General features: G+C 35.2%; 1 protein-coding gene across 11 annotated transcripts in view; it reads left to right on the top strand.

The window, feature by feature from the left end:
- The window catches only part of LOC131683659 (synapse-associated protein of 47 kDa), a 69,704-nt gene that overhangs the window by 36,038 nt on the left and 19,206 nt on the right, over positions 1 to 14,460 (top strand). For 6 of the 11 annotated variants that reach the window (XM_058965829.1, XM_058965827.1, XM_058965826.1 and 3 more), the window contains 7 exons: positions 2,709 to 2,720; positions 12,592 to 12,671; positions 12,739 to 12,836; positions 12,894 to 13,031; positions 13,093 to 13,232; positions 13,309 to 13,436; positions 13,607 to 13,837. In XM_058965829.1, coding sequence (XP_058821812.1) covers positions 2,709 to 2,720; positions 12,592 to 12,671; positions 12,739 to 12,836; positions 12,894 to 13,031; positions 13,093 to 13,232; positions 13,309 to 13,436; positions 13,607 to 13,837 — 827 coding nt within the window. The remainder of the gene's footprint in view (positions 1 to 2,708; positions 2,721 to 12,591; positions 12,672 to 12,738; positions 12,837 to 12,893; positions 13,032 to 13,092; positions 13,233 to 13,308; positions 13,437 to 13,606; positions 13,838 to 14,460) is intronic. The other 5 variants (XR_009304545.1, XM_058965835.1, XM_058965836.1 and 2 more) reach the window with 2 other exon arrangements.

Consider the following 14,460-nt stretch of genomic DNA (forward strand, 5'->3'; position numbering starts at 1 on the left):
ATACTCTTATCCAATTGCTTGCAGCTTCAAACGATAAAGCAACTTCCTTGAGAAGGGCCTGACCATTATGTTGAGAAGTATGGAATATTTATCGATATTGAAAAGAATTTTTTTTGGTTCACATCAGAACGGAAATATGTTAACAGATCGCAAAAGAGTGGCTGCGAGATGGACGAATTTTTGAAAACTCGATCAGTCCACCCCTGAGTTGATTCTTAGTCCCACCAGGAGTGTCTGTTTTAAATGTGAGATAAATCGGACGAGTCTAGCTACCGACCCAACGTGCTCGAAGTTTGTATGGGAGTTTTCGATAATTTACATGCAGAAAGCGCACTAACTTGCATTTTCACCGCTAGTTGGTACTGTCTGCATCGGTTTCTCACTAGACATGAAAATAGGAAAGATAATTTTATTGCCTACTACTTTGTTGAAGACAAACTTTCTTTGAGGAAGTTATTAAACTACAAATGAAGTGATGTCTGAGTCAGTTTTGCATGGGAACTAAAAGCACATGATGGTGAATCTGTAGTCGATTCCTATAATTTTTTTAAATAGTATGTTTGGAACTATTTTAGTACATGATATGAGCCATCTCTTGATTACAAAAAATCAGTTCCATATTTCACTGCAAAGAGAGCGCCAGCACTATTCCTTGAACATGTTAACAAGAATTACTGGAAAAGACTTGTACTGCAACTTTGCAGAAGACACTCTATGTTGAAACATACTATTCAGCTAAACCCTACCATTATTTAGCAAAAAATAAAGCACGTGGAAATCGATTACTGATTTCACCACAATGTGCATGCATGCAAAACTGTCTCAGACACCACTTCATTAAAAGTTTAATAACTACTCCCAAGGGAATTGGATTGATTGGCAGTCTTCGACAATGTTCTAGTCAATAAAAATATTTTTATTTTCACTTGCAGTGATAAACTGATTCAGAGAGTGCCATCTAGCGGTGAACATGAAAATTAGAGGGGGTTTCGTCATGCAAATCCCATACACACTTCGAACATGTTCATCCGGTAGCTAGACTTGTTCGATTAGGCTCGGGCTCCTGGTGGCAAAACACGGCAAGACCGTTGGAAAGGACAAAATTTTTGCCAAGCTTCTAAAAATCGTTACCGGCTATAAGAAGCATAACGATCCTCCACACAGCAAACAACTAATAGTATATCAGTGTACTCCCAAAACAGACCCTGTAAGAATCGCTTACATTAATGCAATAAATACGAGCGAAAATTGCAAGCGTTCTAACAATGTACAAAAATTGCAAAAAGCTTCCTTGCATGCCATGCAAGAAACAGAATATATTCTCCCTCTGCTCGGTGTATTTGATTGAAAAATTCTTCTTTCAATACTCGGTAGCACATTAGAGAAAGCAGAATGACGTATGGACCACGAGCTGTACCAAGTCGATAATATGTTGTTATTGGCAGGCTCATAAAAGACGGCAAACTACAGGAACAACAAGAGATACCAGTTAAAGTTATATTCAGCACAGAACCTTGAAGAGGTAGCAGACGAGGGACAGGCCTAAGATCTAGCTACCTGGAAGTCCAAAATACATTCGGTCATGATTCGGAAGATGCTGATTGTTCGGTCACGATAATGACGATAATAGTGATCGATGAATAAAAAATATTTTTTTCGAAATTTAACAATATTTTCAAGGGTATAATTTTATGAATTTGGTTACATAGTTTCTGACTTTATTTGTTATCTTGTGGTTTTTAATACCGGCTCTGCACATTTATTAAAAGTTAAAGATGGACGTGTTTTAATAAATATTTTTTCTCCAGTTGTTGTACAAAAATTATGAATGGGAAGAAAATTTTAGGCGCTAACAAAATGAGACGGATCGAACTACATAGCGCAACAAAATAAATGCAAGTAAAAAAGAATAATCAATAACTTTGAAAATAATTCAAAATTCGATAAAATTGTCAAAGTTGTATTTTTTTTTTAAATCTAATGACCGATCGATGAAAAAATAGTATAGCACACGTAGAAGAATCAGTTTCAATGGTATTTGAGGTTTACCAATTGAAAAATTGTGTATTTTTTTATCAATATTTGAATATTTGATAGGTACGTCCAAAATAAATTATAGGAACCATAATTACCGTATTATCAACGATAACCCATGTAAATTGCATACTTTTTACAATTTCTTAATTATTTATTACAAGAATAAGATGTAGATTACATAGAAGTAATGTTCGGGTTGTTGTGAATCCATATAACTCCTATAATATACATACAATATTAGAATAATCGTCAACAAAAATATTTTTTTGAATGCACAAAAATTCTCCTCCTCTATACATATATAAAAGGCGATAAACATCGATTCGTCACACCGCTTAATTTCGATAGATTTCAATACATACATAAACATAGGCGTAATAGGATACATACATAATCGCACACGTGGTGTAAATCTCCAATCTGCAAATTATTCGATCTGCTTAAACACTAACCAGCTAGCTCACGTCACACAAATACGGATAACAATTTCCCGAATCATTAGTTTGCTGGGCACGTATGTTTGCTGAAATTTCAAACTCACAACTAAATTAACAGAAACACAAAGGAAAACAAACGGCATTGATTAACTCTTTATTTTGAATACAGATGGTACACAAGATTCTATCTTTTCTTTTCTTCCTCCCAAACAATTTGTGTTGTCATTTGTATAGACCACAGGAAAGGTACAGTTTTGTTTGATCAACCTTTGATTTTGCTTCACACTTGTAATCCTTTTTGATACTCTTGCTGTCTTTTTTGCATATAAACAACATTATCAGCGTTTTTGCCTATAGTTGCTTCGTACAAGTTTATAGTTCGAGTTTTCGATTGTTATTATACTAAATTTACCACAATTTTGGTGTAATTTGAAACAATTTAAATAGGTTGGTTGGTTCAACAAGTAAGTCACCGTTTCTACACAGACAGGAAGGAAATGAAGTCAATGATCGTGGCATGATGTACGCATAAAAAGGGTTGCGCAATTTTCCGAAACAAGATGACAATGTTTCGGATTAGGATTGTAGTACTAATTAAAATATATTTTAATCCACCTAATTTTCAGCATATCACAAAATCTCGACGTTTCATGTATTTTCAAAATATTTTGCATCCGAAACAAAATTTCGGTGTCTGAAAAAGGAAAATAATCCGGCTTTTATGATAATTTCATATGTGACTGGACAATTCAGTCAGTATTTTCATTTTTTTTAAGTATTTCAACTGAAGTAATGTTTCGCACGCTGAATAGTAGCCAATGTGATAATTGAGTTTGTCCAGTCTTCGTCCTGACTAGAATGCTTTTACAGATCTTATGCTGCGTCATAGTGTCCCAGGCGATATGACGCGCTCTCTTTTGGGATCTTTGATCTGGGACGTTATGATGCAAACCCGTCAGACGTTATGACTCAGCGCCAACCTAAGTAGCAATTGAAATTTGTTGAAATCCTGAAATATTGCACAACTTCTACACCATATTTTTGTTTTTGTATTTGAAAAGAATTTTCACACGCTTTTTAACTGATGTTGAAACATGTCACTGTAGATTTGGCCAATGGTATCAAATATGCAAATTGCAGTAACGGTTGTGAAACTATTATGAAATTTTGCTAAATTGCAAGTACCTCTTTGTTTATCATTCCATCTTAAAGCTGAACTGTATAATTACCGATTGTTCTTCAAATTGCGCAGCTATTGTTCTCAATCGTCTGTTGAAATGAGAATTATGTTGCATAATATAAAGGGTGTTTTTTTATCATTTGTCTTTAAATTGCATTTTTTTGACTGTGTTGACATATCAACCTCATTTTTCTTCAATTTATTCAGTTTTCTCTGCAATTTTATCATGCCAAAAATATCAGCTCGAACAGCGTTTTCAAGTTTTTGGATCTTCAATCAAATATGACCTACGGTGCTACGATAAGTTTATCGTCTACACGGATAAACCACAAAAAATTGATGAGTTAGAGCCTTACATTGAATGCGTTTCTCACGAAATGTCTCCAGTTGTTCTCGAAAAAATGACCAAATATAGCAAAAATCTGACCGACCGAATGGGATGTTAAAACATATTCACGATGGACATTCATCTAAAATGATTTCAAAACATTAAATTGTAGACCATATGTTACCGAAATAAGCGAATAGCAATGATTATCAACGGTTTTCGCTTATTTTATTTCAATTAAAAAAAATTGATTAAAACACCCTTTACAAACACATGCAGCTTTTTCCATTAAAACCGCTCTTACCAAGAATGCTATTTGGGAAAGAAACATAGGAAGTAAATTTGCGCCGATCTTGTCAGCCTAAAATACACTGTAGGGCTGATAAAATCATTTTGTCTTCGTATTCGAATCTATTTAATTGATTTGAAAACAGTGTAAACAAACCATATACCGCGGAGATGCCCAAGGTATGGCCAATTCTGTGACTTCACCGGTCGATTCATATCTTATAGAAATGTTTAATTGATTAGAAAGTATTGGATAGAAGCGCCAGAACGCTTCACGTATCCTACTGAGCAAAAATGTGCTGTCTAGACGAAACCAAGTATAAATTTGCGACAAGGCGCAATTTCATACTTCACGGGTGTTTGCTACACGACCAGTCATTATTTTTATTCGTGTTGCTCAGTTGTGACCGTAATTTCATTACTGAGCGTATTGCAGGCATCGAGTGCTACGGCAAAGTAAACAGAGCCGTAAAAACAAAAGCAATTACTTGAATGTCCGTGCCAAGCATCGGGGATGGGGCGCATCTTCTGTCGGATTTGTCTACATAAAACCCCTATGAAACTACATCGGAGGATCTGCCCCGGGAAACATGTTGCTAGTTGAGAAAATGAAACAAACGGACGTACAGAGGAGTGATTGTGTCAACATTTCGGCTAAAATTATTATTTTTGAGTACTTGTTTATTTTTTTTGCGTTCGAAATATTTCCAAAGTAACTCCAATAAGGCATAGGGACGGGCATAGCGTAGTTGATAAATCGAATGACCCTCTATAATCAAAATGAAAAAATTAAGGAAGCATTCCCGATCGATTATTTTATGGTTGAATATTTTAATAAGACGATTTTTATCAGTTATCTACTTTGAAGCGCATTATTTTCCAATTGTTTTTATTGCTGGAAAACTAATTATTCAATTTCAATATTTGTTGTATATTTGTATTATGTATTATGTAAACATCAACTATTCTGAGCAAAACATTCTAATTTTCCCTCGTAAATTTTTTACGTATAATCGTATGCAATCACTCACTCCAAAACTCAGCTTTTTAACCGTGGCTTAGAGGGCCTTGTAGTGCAAATGACCGACTCAGTTCTTTGATATCGGAAAATGCCTTTGTGTACATATAAATGTATGTGTCAAATGAACTTGCACAACTCACAGAGTTCCTAAAAGGTCCCTTCAATCCTTTAAAATGGAGTTCATGTTACTTGGATTTGCAGGTCTAGATCCTTGAAGGTCAATCAAAATTTCTTTATATGCGTAAAACAAAGATAACGTATTTATGATTAAATAGCAACGCGTTGTACTGTCCAGCAGAGCAGAGTTGCATTTAATATATCTTCCCTGCCAGGTCGTGCAAATGTTGGGCGATTTTCTAAATTGAGTATTTCAAACTGATATCTGAGCTACCCCAAATTATGCTACAATTTAAAAAAAATCGTTTTAACGAAAATGCAGTTTATTTTGTCGAGATTTACAAATTTCGACGTTTCGTCTTCGATTTCGGAAATTTTAGAGACCCTTTGGTTATCATTGGTTTTTCACCCGTTTTTCGAACTTTCGAACTATCCGCTTTGAAAATTCAGTATGGTCATTCTTATTTGGATTCTACATGGAAAAAAATATTTCCAAAATCGTGAATAAAGTGCCATTAATTGTGGAACAATCATGTTTTGCCTTTCTCAATAGAAAGGTATTGCAATTGCTCTGAAAACCGACTTTTTAACGGAGGCCCGGAGGGCCGAGTGACATATACCATTCGATTCAGTTCGTCGAGTTCGGCAAATGTCTGTGTGTGTGTATGTATGTGTGTATGTATGTATGTGTGTGTGTATGTGTGTGTGTATGTGACCAAAAATGTCACTCATTTTTCTCAGAGATGGCTGAACCGATTTTGACAAACTTAGTCTCAAATGAAAGGTGCAACGTTCCCATAGGCTGCTATTGAATTTCTAATGGATCCGACTTCCGGTTCCGGATTTACAGGGTGATAAGTACGAACACGCAGAAAATGTCGATTTTAATAAATTCTGCAATGAATGTATAAAGGTGAAAATTTTTCCAAAATACGACCACAACTGCTTCGATTTGTAGTATTAGGTCACTAACATCCATTCAAAGTCTATTTGGCCACATTGGCCACCATCCTCGGTTCCGGAAGCCCCGGCGGAAGTATCTAAATTCAGAATAACAGTCACATCGGTTTCTCGGAGATGGCTAGACCGATTCGACTAAACTTGGCCTCAAATGAAAGGTATTGCGTCCCCGTAAATGGCTATTTAATTTCATCCCGATACGACTTCCGGTTCCGGAGTTACAGGTTGTGGCGTGCGATTACATAGCAAATTGTGATTCAAACCGATACTCCGATGAAAGCAAAAAAGGTAAAAATTTCGCTAAAATGTCTCTCAAACAACTTAAATTTGCTGTTCTAGGTCACCGACGGCCAACCAAACTTTCGTTGACTACATTGACCACCATAAACGGTTCCGGAAGTGCCCGGGAAAAGCGGCCATCTTTCAAAATTTACGAACTCACATCAGTTTCCCGGAAATGGTTGGGCCGATTTTCACAAACTTAGTCCCAAATGATAGCTATAATATCCCCATAGATGTCTATAAAATTTCGTACGGATCGCTTATATGGTTCCGGAAATATAGACTAAACCGTCCGGTCACATATGAAATTCCCATATAAGCCGGAACTCAAATTTTTTTTTTCAAAGGGGGGACCTCATGAAATTTCAGAAATCGAATTCGTATTTTTGATGCCAAACATCTTTAAAATGCATGAAACGTCGAGATTTTATGTTATCTCGAAAATTTTTTTTTATAAAAATCGACTTTTTGGGACTTTGCCGATTTTGCACCTTTTTTAGTTCAATATTACCGTGGCTGTTTTTTCTTTTTCAAAATTTTAGAACTCGAATATTGATTTATTTTCCTGTATATAGTTGTCATGTGATGTATAATAATAAAATGTAATATATGCATTTAAAAGCTTTTAATGAATATAAACAACGCACACATTCTCGTGATTCATGATTGAGAAAGGCACAATTGCACCGCTAGGTGGATTAAAATAGGTTTTTACGTTTCGAAAACAGGACCGTAAACTAAAATCATGTATTTTATAATTATATTAATTTCCCTTCAGTAACCCCTGCAAAAAGTTTTTTTTAGTGGAGATAATTATTTTTGTTTTGAGAACTTCAGTCACGGTTTCCGCCATGTCATTACAAATCGATTTTCTGTACGTGAACTACTTTATGAACAATCTTATGAACATTATTCATAAACCAAAGGTTGATTAGTGATTTAATTCATAGATTTAGGAACAACATTCAGAGTACGGCTATGCAATGTAAACTGAATTATGATTTTCTACATCTTAATCATGATCTGATTTGCGTGATTGTGAATTAATTTATAAATTAGTTTACTATTTCACGAAATTCGGAATATTATTCATGAATCCTTTATATTCTAGATTCCTAATACTTAAGTCATGATTCAATATCCGTGCTCAAGAAATTGTTAAAAAATAATTAAATGTTCATATATTCGTGAACTGTTTCATGATTCCTATTGTAAAAGCCACGAATTACAATTTGTGCTCGTAAAATAGATCACGAAATCATAAAATATTATTCGTTTACATGTGAGTTGGTTCATGATTTCTAGCATAACAGCCACGGCTGGTCATTCTTGCACATGAAATACTTTACAAAATCATTAGATATTCATGTATACGTGAACTAGTTCACGATTCCTAGTATGATGCTCACAACTTATCATTCGTGCTCGTGAAACAGTTCCCTAAATCGTAAAATATTCATGAATTCATGAACTGGTTCATAATTCCTAGTACATGATTCACGTACGATCCAACTTGCGTGTTTGTGATATTTAGAAAATATTCCTAATCATTTTCAATTTCATGCAACTCTGCACATGGTCATGACATTATTTCACAAAATTCGGAATATTATTCATGGAATAATTTTTGTACCATTTACTTTTTCATGAAATATCATACAGTTATGTCCAGCTACTAGCGACCAGTATTAGGAACGAGTAGTAGATATAAGAAAATTATTAGGATGCCCGGACAGAAAACGAAACTGCACTAAACTCCAACAATTCATTATAGAACCACAATTAGTGATGTAGTTCACATTCCTCTACGTGTCGAATTCAATAGTAAGCTCATAACTAAAATATCACGATAACATGCATATAAATTACGAAAATCGGGACTAAGGTCTTGAAATCATGAACATACATCACGCTACATTTCCAGAAAATAGAAATATTAGTTTTTTTTATTAACGACTAAGGGTGAGCCAATTTTTCCTTTTTTATGTTGTAACAACATTTAACTAGCAAGGGACTGGAAGATGTGAAATATTTTTCAATATTAAGAGCCATAGTACTCAAGAAAGACCAAGGAGTTGAAGGAAGAAAGTTTAGAAAAGCGTGAAATAGGGTCATATGCGCAAGCGTAGAGTTTCCCCGCGACTTAACCTTTTGTCTTCTACCGCAGGAGTCAGAATATTTTGGCATTTTGAAATGCGAATCACCCGAGTCTGCGGCCTGTCTGGACAAGCGTAAAGTCATTTAGTGATTTATGCTTCAGGGACTTGGTTACGATTTTCGTAAATGCTTCAGTTCACAAATAGTGATTTGTACTCATAAATTTATAAACGGATATTTTTCGCGCACTGTTCATTAGGGTGGCAAAAGGATGTATGACAATAATTAAATACCGTAAAACCAGGTTAGAAAAATTTGCGATTGCTGATTCTTCAACAAATTTCTATGCTAAATATGATTCAAATCTGTTGGAGCATGTTTTAGCACAAACGATTCTAAGTTTGTATAGAGTTTTCTTTTAGAATCCAATGCATTTTCATAAAATTCATAAATATGCCGTCTGGTACCCCTGAAAAATATATTGTATGCTACATTCTATAGATTCAGTCAAGTAGAAAAACTTCTTCTGAACACGGTTCATAGCTATGACACCTGGTTCAAGAGTTATTGCAAAATTAAACTTTCGTTGCCCTGAAAGTTATGAAAACAGTGTTGTTTCTGGCTACCCGACGAATTGAACCTTCACTCAAGTGAACCTTGAAGCATTTGTTGTGATCACCAGTTATACCGTTGGTGTAAAGCGGAAATATAGTTCAGATGGTATCATCAGAAACAAGCGATCTAAAGAACTTGGGATCGAATTGTAACAGAATTATTTTTATGTATTTTTTTTCGGTGTATAATAATATGCGCTAAACAAATTAAAATTGAAACGAGACTGAAGCGGGAAAGATTCCCGTTATTTTGAAAGCTCAACTGATGTTCACAACATCCCTGTGAAGCTGGAACTGGAACTGCTATGGAGCGCTTCGCCGCAAGGGAAATAACACGTCAGAAATAACGGTTATGATCTCTCTTATTACTTTATTTTAAACTAACAATTCTACATAATAACGTTCCCGATTTACAGGCAGCAAAAAAAATAAAATTAAGAACCGAACTCATTGCCCTTCGGATCGGCTGTTTACGACACTCGCATCTGAACTATAAAACCGACTATGTTGATAGCTGCCCAATTCGGATTATGACTAGCATATCACGGTTAACTTGATTGAAGTCTCTGCCAGAGTATTCAGATAAATTCAATTTTCACCAACGATGTAGACACTTAAGCATTGTATAAGGAATAACTTTTGAACCAGAAATCGTAGCCTATTCCTCTCTTTGGGGAAGTTGTACACTGTACTCGTATCTGCTGGAAATAGCATTGCATATATTTTCAGAATACATAGGGACGTGTCCATTAAATATTAAAAAAATGTGGATTGTTTATCCATGTTAAATCACATACAAACTTTAAACCATTTGTGCTACATTAGCTGAATGAGATCGTATCGTATTGTATTGTTTTAGATCGGTTCCACTGAATTCTAAAATTTGTGCCACCGTTCTGTTCATATACCTTGAGGATTTTCGGCAGTGACCTACGTATAACTGGCCGTATTACATCCCGCTTTCTGTTAAGCATTGCTAAAATGCCTAGAATTTTCTATTTTTAATGTCGAAACAAAGTGTCTTACTGGGTGACTAAATAGGCTGCCAGCAAATCAAGAATACAGTACATCGCGACCGAAACAAATTAGAATTTTGTAGTGCCAATGCCTATTGTAGATAAGAGCTTTTAGTTCACAATATATACGCGAACGGAGGTCTTAGTGGAATGTACGTAATATTTCAAAAGTTTTCTTCCATTTAATTCCACTATGTTTCAACATAGTGGAATTAAATGGAAGAAAACTTTTGAAATATTACCTTTTAGTTGCAATGAGTCGCAGAGAGTATGTTTGTCACTTTTTTAACCCCGAGAAACCTTAAAAAGTAGACAATTGAAAAGTTTGCTTTTCTAGAAATTAATTCGATCTGAAAGGACATTTGAGGTAAAATAAATTATGATTCTCGAATCCGTCGAATTTAAGGATATGCCTTTTAAAATAGGGACGGTTGGTGTCGTTCACACGTTTCGTACTTAACTCTTTATAAGGCGGTGGCAACCATATTGCCACCTTTTCGTTTGGTTCATAACGCAGGAATATGAATTGAGAAGTGTACCAATCTTATGAAATCTACTTATTAGGAGTCTGGCAACTAGTCTTATTACTTTTTATTGAGATAGAGTGAAGTGTCAGATTGGTGAAAAGTTTTTTGAAAAAAATACGGCGATTTCCTTTTGGACATTAAAATTAGCTCGATTTTGAAAAGAATACTCTAGGCCCTATAAGTTGGTGATGTAAATTTGAAAATAACAACTATTTTTAATCCGAAAATTTGGCTTATGAGTGGTGTAAATTGCAAAGAAAAAATTAAAATGAATATATGAACGTCTGTAATCTGCAGTCTCATTTTTCAACTTATCCTCAGAATCCATTAACTGTGAATCAGGAAATAACCAGTAACCCACCTTAATTTCTTTCTGAATTTCCGACCAGCTTGATTTGTCTTTATATCTGCACCAATACATCAAACATTACGAAGACTGACATTTTCTAACGGGCGGTAGCAAGTATATTTCCAAAATAGTTTTTATTGCGAAATAAATGTAAATATATTCTAAACTAAGTGAAAGAACTGTATTTCTCTTAATATAACATTCATTAATAGCCCCAAACTCTGGGCCTTATAAAGGGTTAATAGTAAGGTAGATTCTGTGATGACTGTTGCGAAGCGTTTATGTGAAGTATGCTGCATAACATTTTTATGAAGGATACAAAGGTGTAAAATCATATGTTCTCTTTCATCCCCATGATCAAGTGTGACTTCTCTCGTTTTCTCCCGCTCTCAAAATTGTCTACTTGGTATACGGACGGACCAAACTGTTTGGATCTGCCTGACTATTAAGTCCCGAAAAAGCGACATTTTAAAATCTCCAATATTGATTTTTATCCTTGTATATAGATTAGTCTTTGAATATTTCTTTCGTTTATTCGCGTAGTAGGAACTATATTTGAGTAGCTAAATCGGCTGCTTTGACCCTTTTAGAATATTTTTAGACATTATCAAAAACGGTCTCAAATCATAAATACTCATAGGATGAGATCAAAAATAACATTTTGGCCAGAGACGATATCCAATTACTGTACTGTGGGTAGAAAAACTGGAATCAACTCAATCATATTTAAATTGAGCTCGTAGCTAAAAGCGGGACAATTGGGAGAGTGCAGTGGTTCGCGCGTAAAAGGTTTAGCTGCAAAAGTTTCTTCGCGCGATTGAACTAATTTTTAACGATCTTCATAGTTTTAGTTAATATTCAAAACTGTACTTAACTGCTGTCGAAGTTTCCTGTCTATGTCGACCATGACTATGTATTTTAACTTAAATTTTCATTGTTCGCTGTTTGCCTTTACATTTTAATGCTGCCGGTATAATAAACTTGTACGAAGCACTAGGAGCTTTACCCACTATATACTCGTTTTCTGATAGTTTTCACTTCCACAATGCTACACTATGAACACATTTTACACTATATAGTATTATTCGTATTTAATATTTTTATACTGCTACCTACACCAGTTTTCCGCATTTTTCTGGTATTTTACCTTTTGATATAGTTTATTGCGATTATGATACTAGTTTGAGTCTATGAAATTTTCATATTATATTTGTTACTTTCGGGTTTTTTGAAATTAATATTTTGGAATATAGGATTTTGAGTTCATCTTAACAGAATTTTAGTAAAGTTATTTTTTCCGTCGTTTTAATTTTCCATTCATCGTCGTAACGAATACAGCGCCACAGGGGGAGCCGATTCACCTTCCGCTACTGGCCCGGGAACACCGACAGAGGAAAATGCCGGACAAATTGGACAAGGTAGAGCAACAGCCTTCGGCATCATCCGTCTGTCGTAATCGTAACCTTCTACTCATATCCATTGCAGTCACACACAAAGTCACAGCTGGAGCCAAATCGATCGGATCGTTCCTGTATTCGTCGTTCAACAAAGCCGGTGATAAAATTAAACACTTGAAGGATAATGTTAGTGTCTTGATATATGTAGAAGAAAACAGTGTTAACTTTTATTTTTCCCCATAGACCATTCTGGGTGAATTCAATAAAGAGCAGGAAGCTTTCATTAAGAACCAGCAGGGTGCTGGCGGAGCTGGTGCATGTCCTTGGGTAGGCCACGCAAATGAGACAAAGATTAAAGAAGAAATCCTAAGTCTGTCAGCGGTAAGTAGCGAACACTGTGATGACTCGGGCTAATGCTAATTATATTTTCCTCTTCTAAAAGGATCGCCGGAACTTTGTTCGAGCTCCACCCGCAGGAGTCGAGTTTGAATTTGATTATGACCATTTGTATCCTATCGCGTTAGCCATAATGAACGAAGATAAGGAACTAGAAAAGATGCGATTCGAGCTGGTACCCAAAATGTGAGTAAAATTATTTCTATTTAATATTCTTTGGTGTGTTGACAAGACGGAGACATATTCTCTTGAATAATTGTAGCATTACGGAGGAAAATTTCTGGCGCAACTATTTCTACCGTGTCTCACTGATATGCCAAGCAGGAGATCTGGGCACCCTTGGCGACAGTAACGAGTTCGTCCGACGAGGAGTCAGCGAAGATACTGAGGGTAATGTTTAAAAGCCTAATTAATTTAGAGCTCGGACTTTCTTTCTCTATGCTGGATATCTCTATCTGTAGCTACTTCTGAGTAGTTTTGAAAACTTAGGTTTAATTCTTTTTTCTTTATGGTATTTATTATTCATAATTTGTTTTATTTTGATTTTATTTGCTTGTAAGAACCACCAATAAGTCAAACGAAAAGCGCCAAATCAGTAATCAGTAGTACAACGGAAATCACTGGTAAGAAGCTACCGACTGTGGCAAGAGAAACAGAGTTCGTGTCCGATTCATTTAAAGCAACCGAAGAAGATTTGGAAGAAGTGCGGGCTGATATGAAAAAGCTTGGCATCGATACACTAGCAAAACAAGCGAACGAAAGCATCAGTCAAAATCAAACGGGGAAAAGCGGTAAGGATATGGCTACCTACCTGGCGGGTTGGAAGCAACTGAAAATCACCTGATTTACTGATGGTTCTTCAAGCCATACGTTTATTTTTTGCAATTTCTACTAAGGTATGATTTCTGAATATTTCTCTACAGTACAGGTTTTAGACGAGTGTCTGTGAATAAATAAAACCCATTATTACAAAGGTGGCATGATTCAAAAGGTAGTAGGGGTTGGCCGCTATACAACCCACTCACTAACAGTGACTAAAATCCAGCTTTGGATTAGATGCATTAATGGTTCATTACTACTTTTTCACACATGATGTGGAATGAAGCATAGAAAAAGATGACATCGCATGGCTTTGAACAAAAAATTTTGAGAGTATTTTTTCACATTTTGTGGCCTTTTGTTTATTTGCGTTTTAATGTAATTTTAAATAATCCTGTACCTATATTTGACCAATTTTCATTCCTTTGTCGTTCGTTAGTGTTTTGTAAATGTCTTAAATATTTTTTCTGCTCTGAACATAAGCCCGCAATGACTTATAACAAATTAGAAAACAATTTATTCACTTATAAGCATCATCTTCTGATAAGCATTTTTTTTTATTTTAACTAGTAAACGTGATTGTTTTTCATTCCAA

Source organism: Topomyia yanbarensis, chromosome 2 (genome assembly GCF_030247195.1).
Source record: "Topomyia yanbarensis strain Yona2022 chromosome 2, ASM3024719v1, whole genome shotgun sequence".
NCBI classification, from domain to species: domain Eukaryota; kingdom Metazoa; phylum Arthropoda; class Insecta; order Diptera; family Culicidae; genus Topomyia; species Topomyia yanbarensis.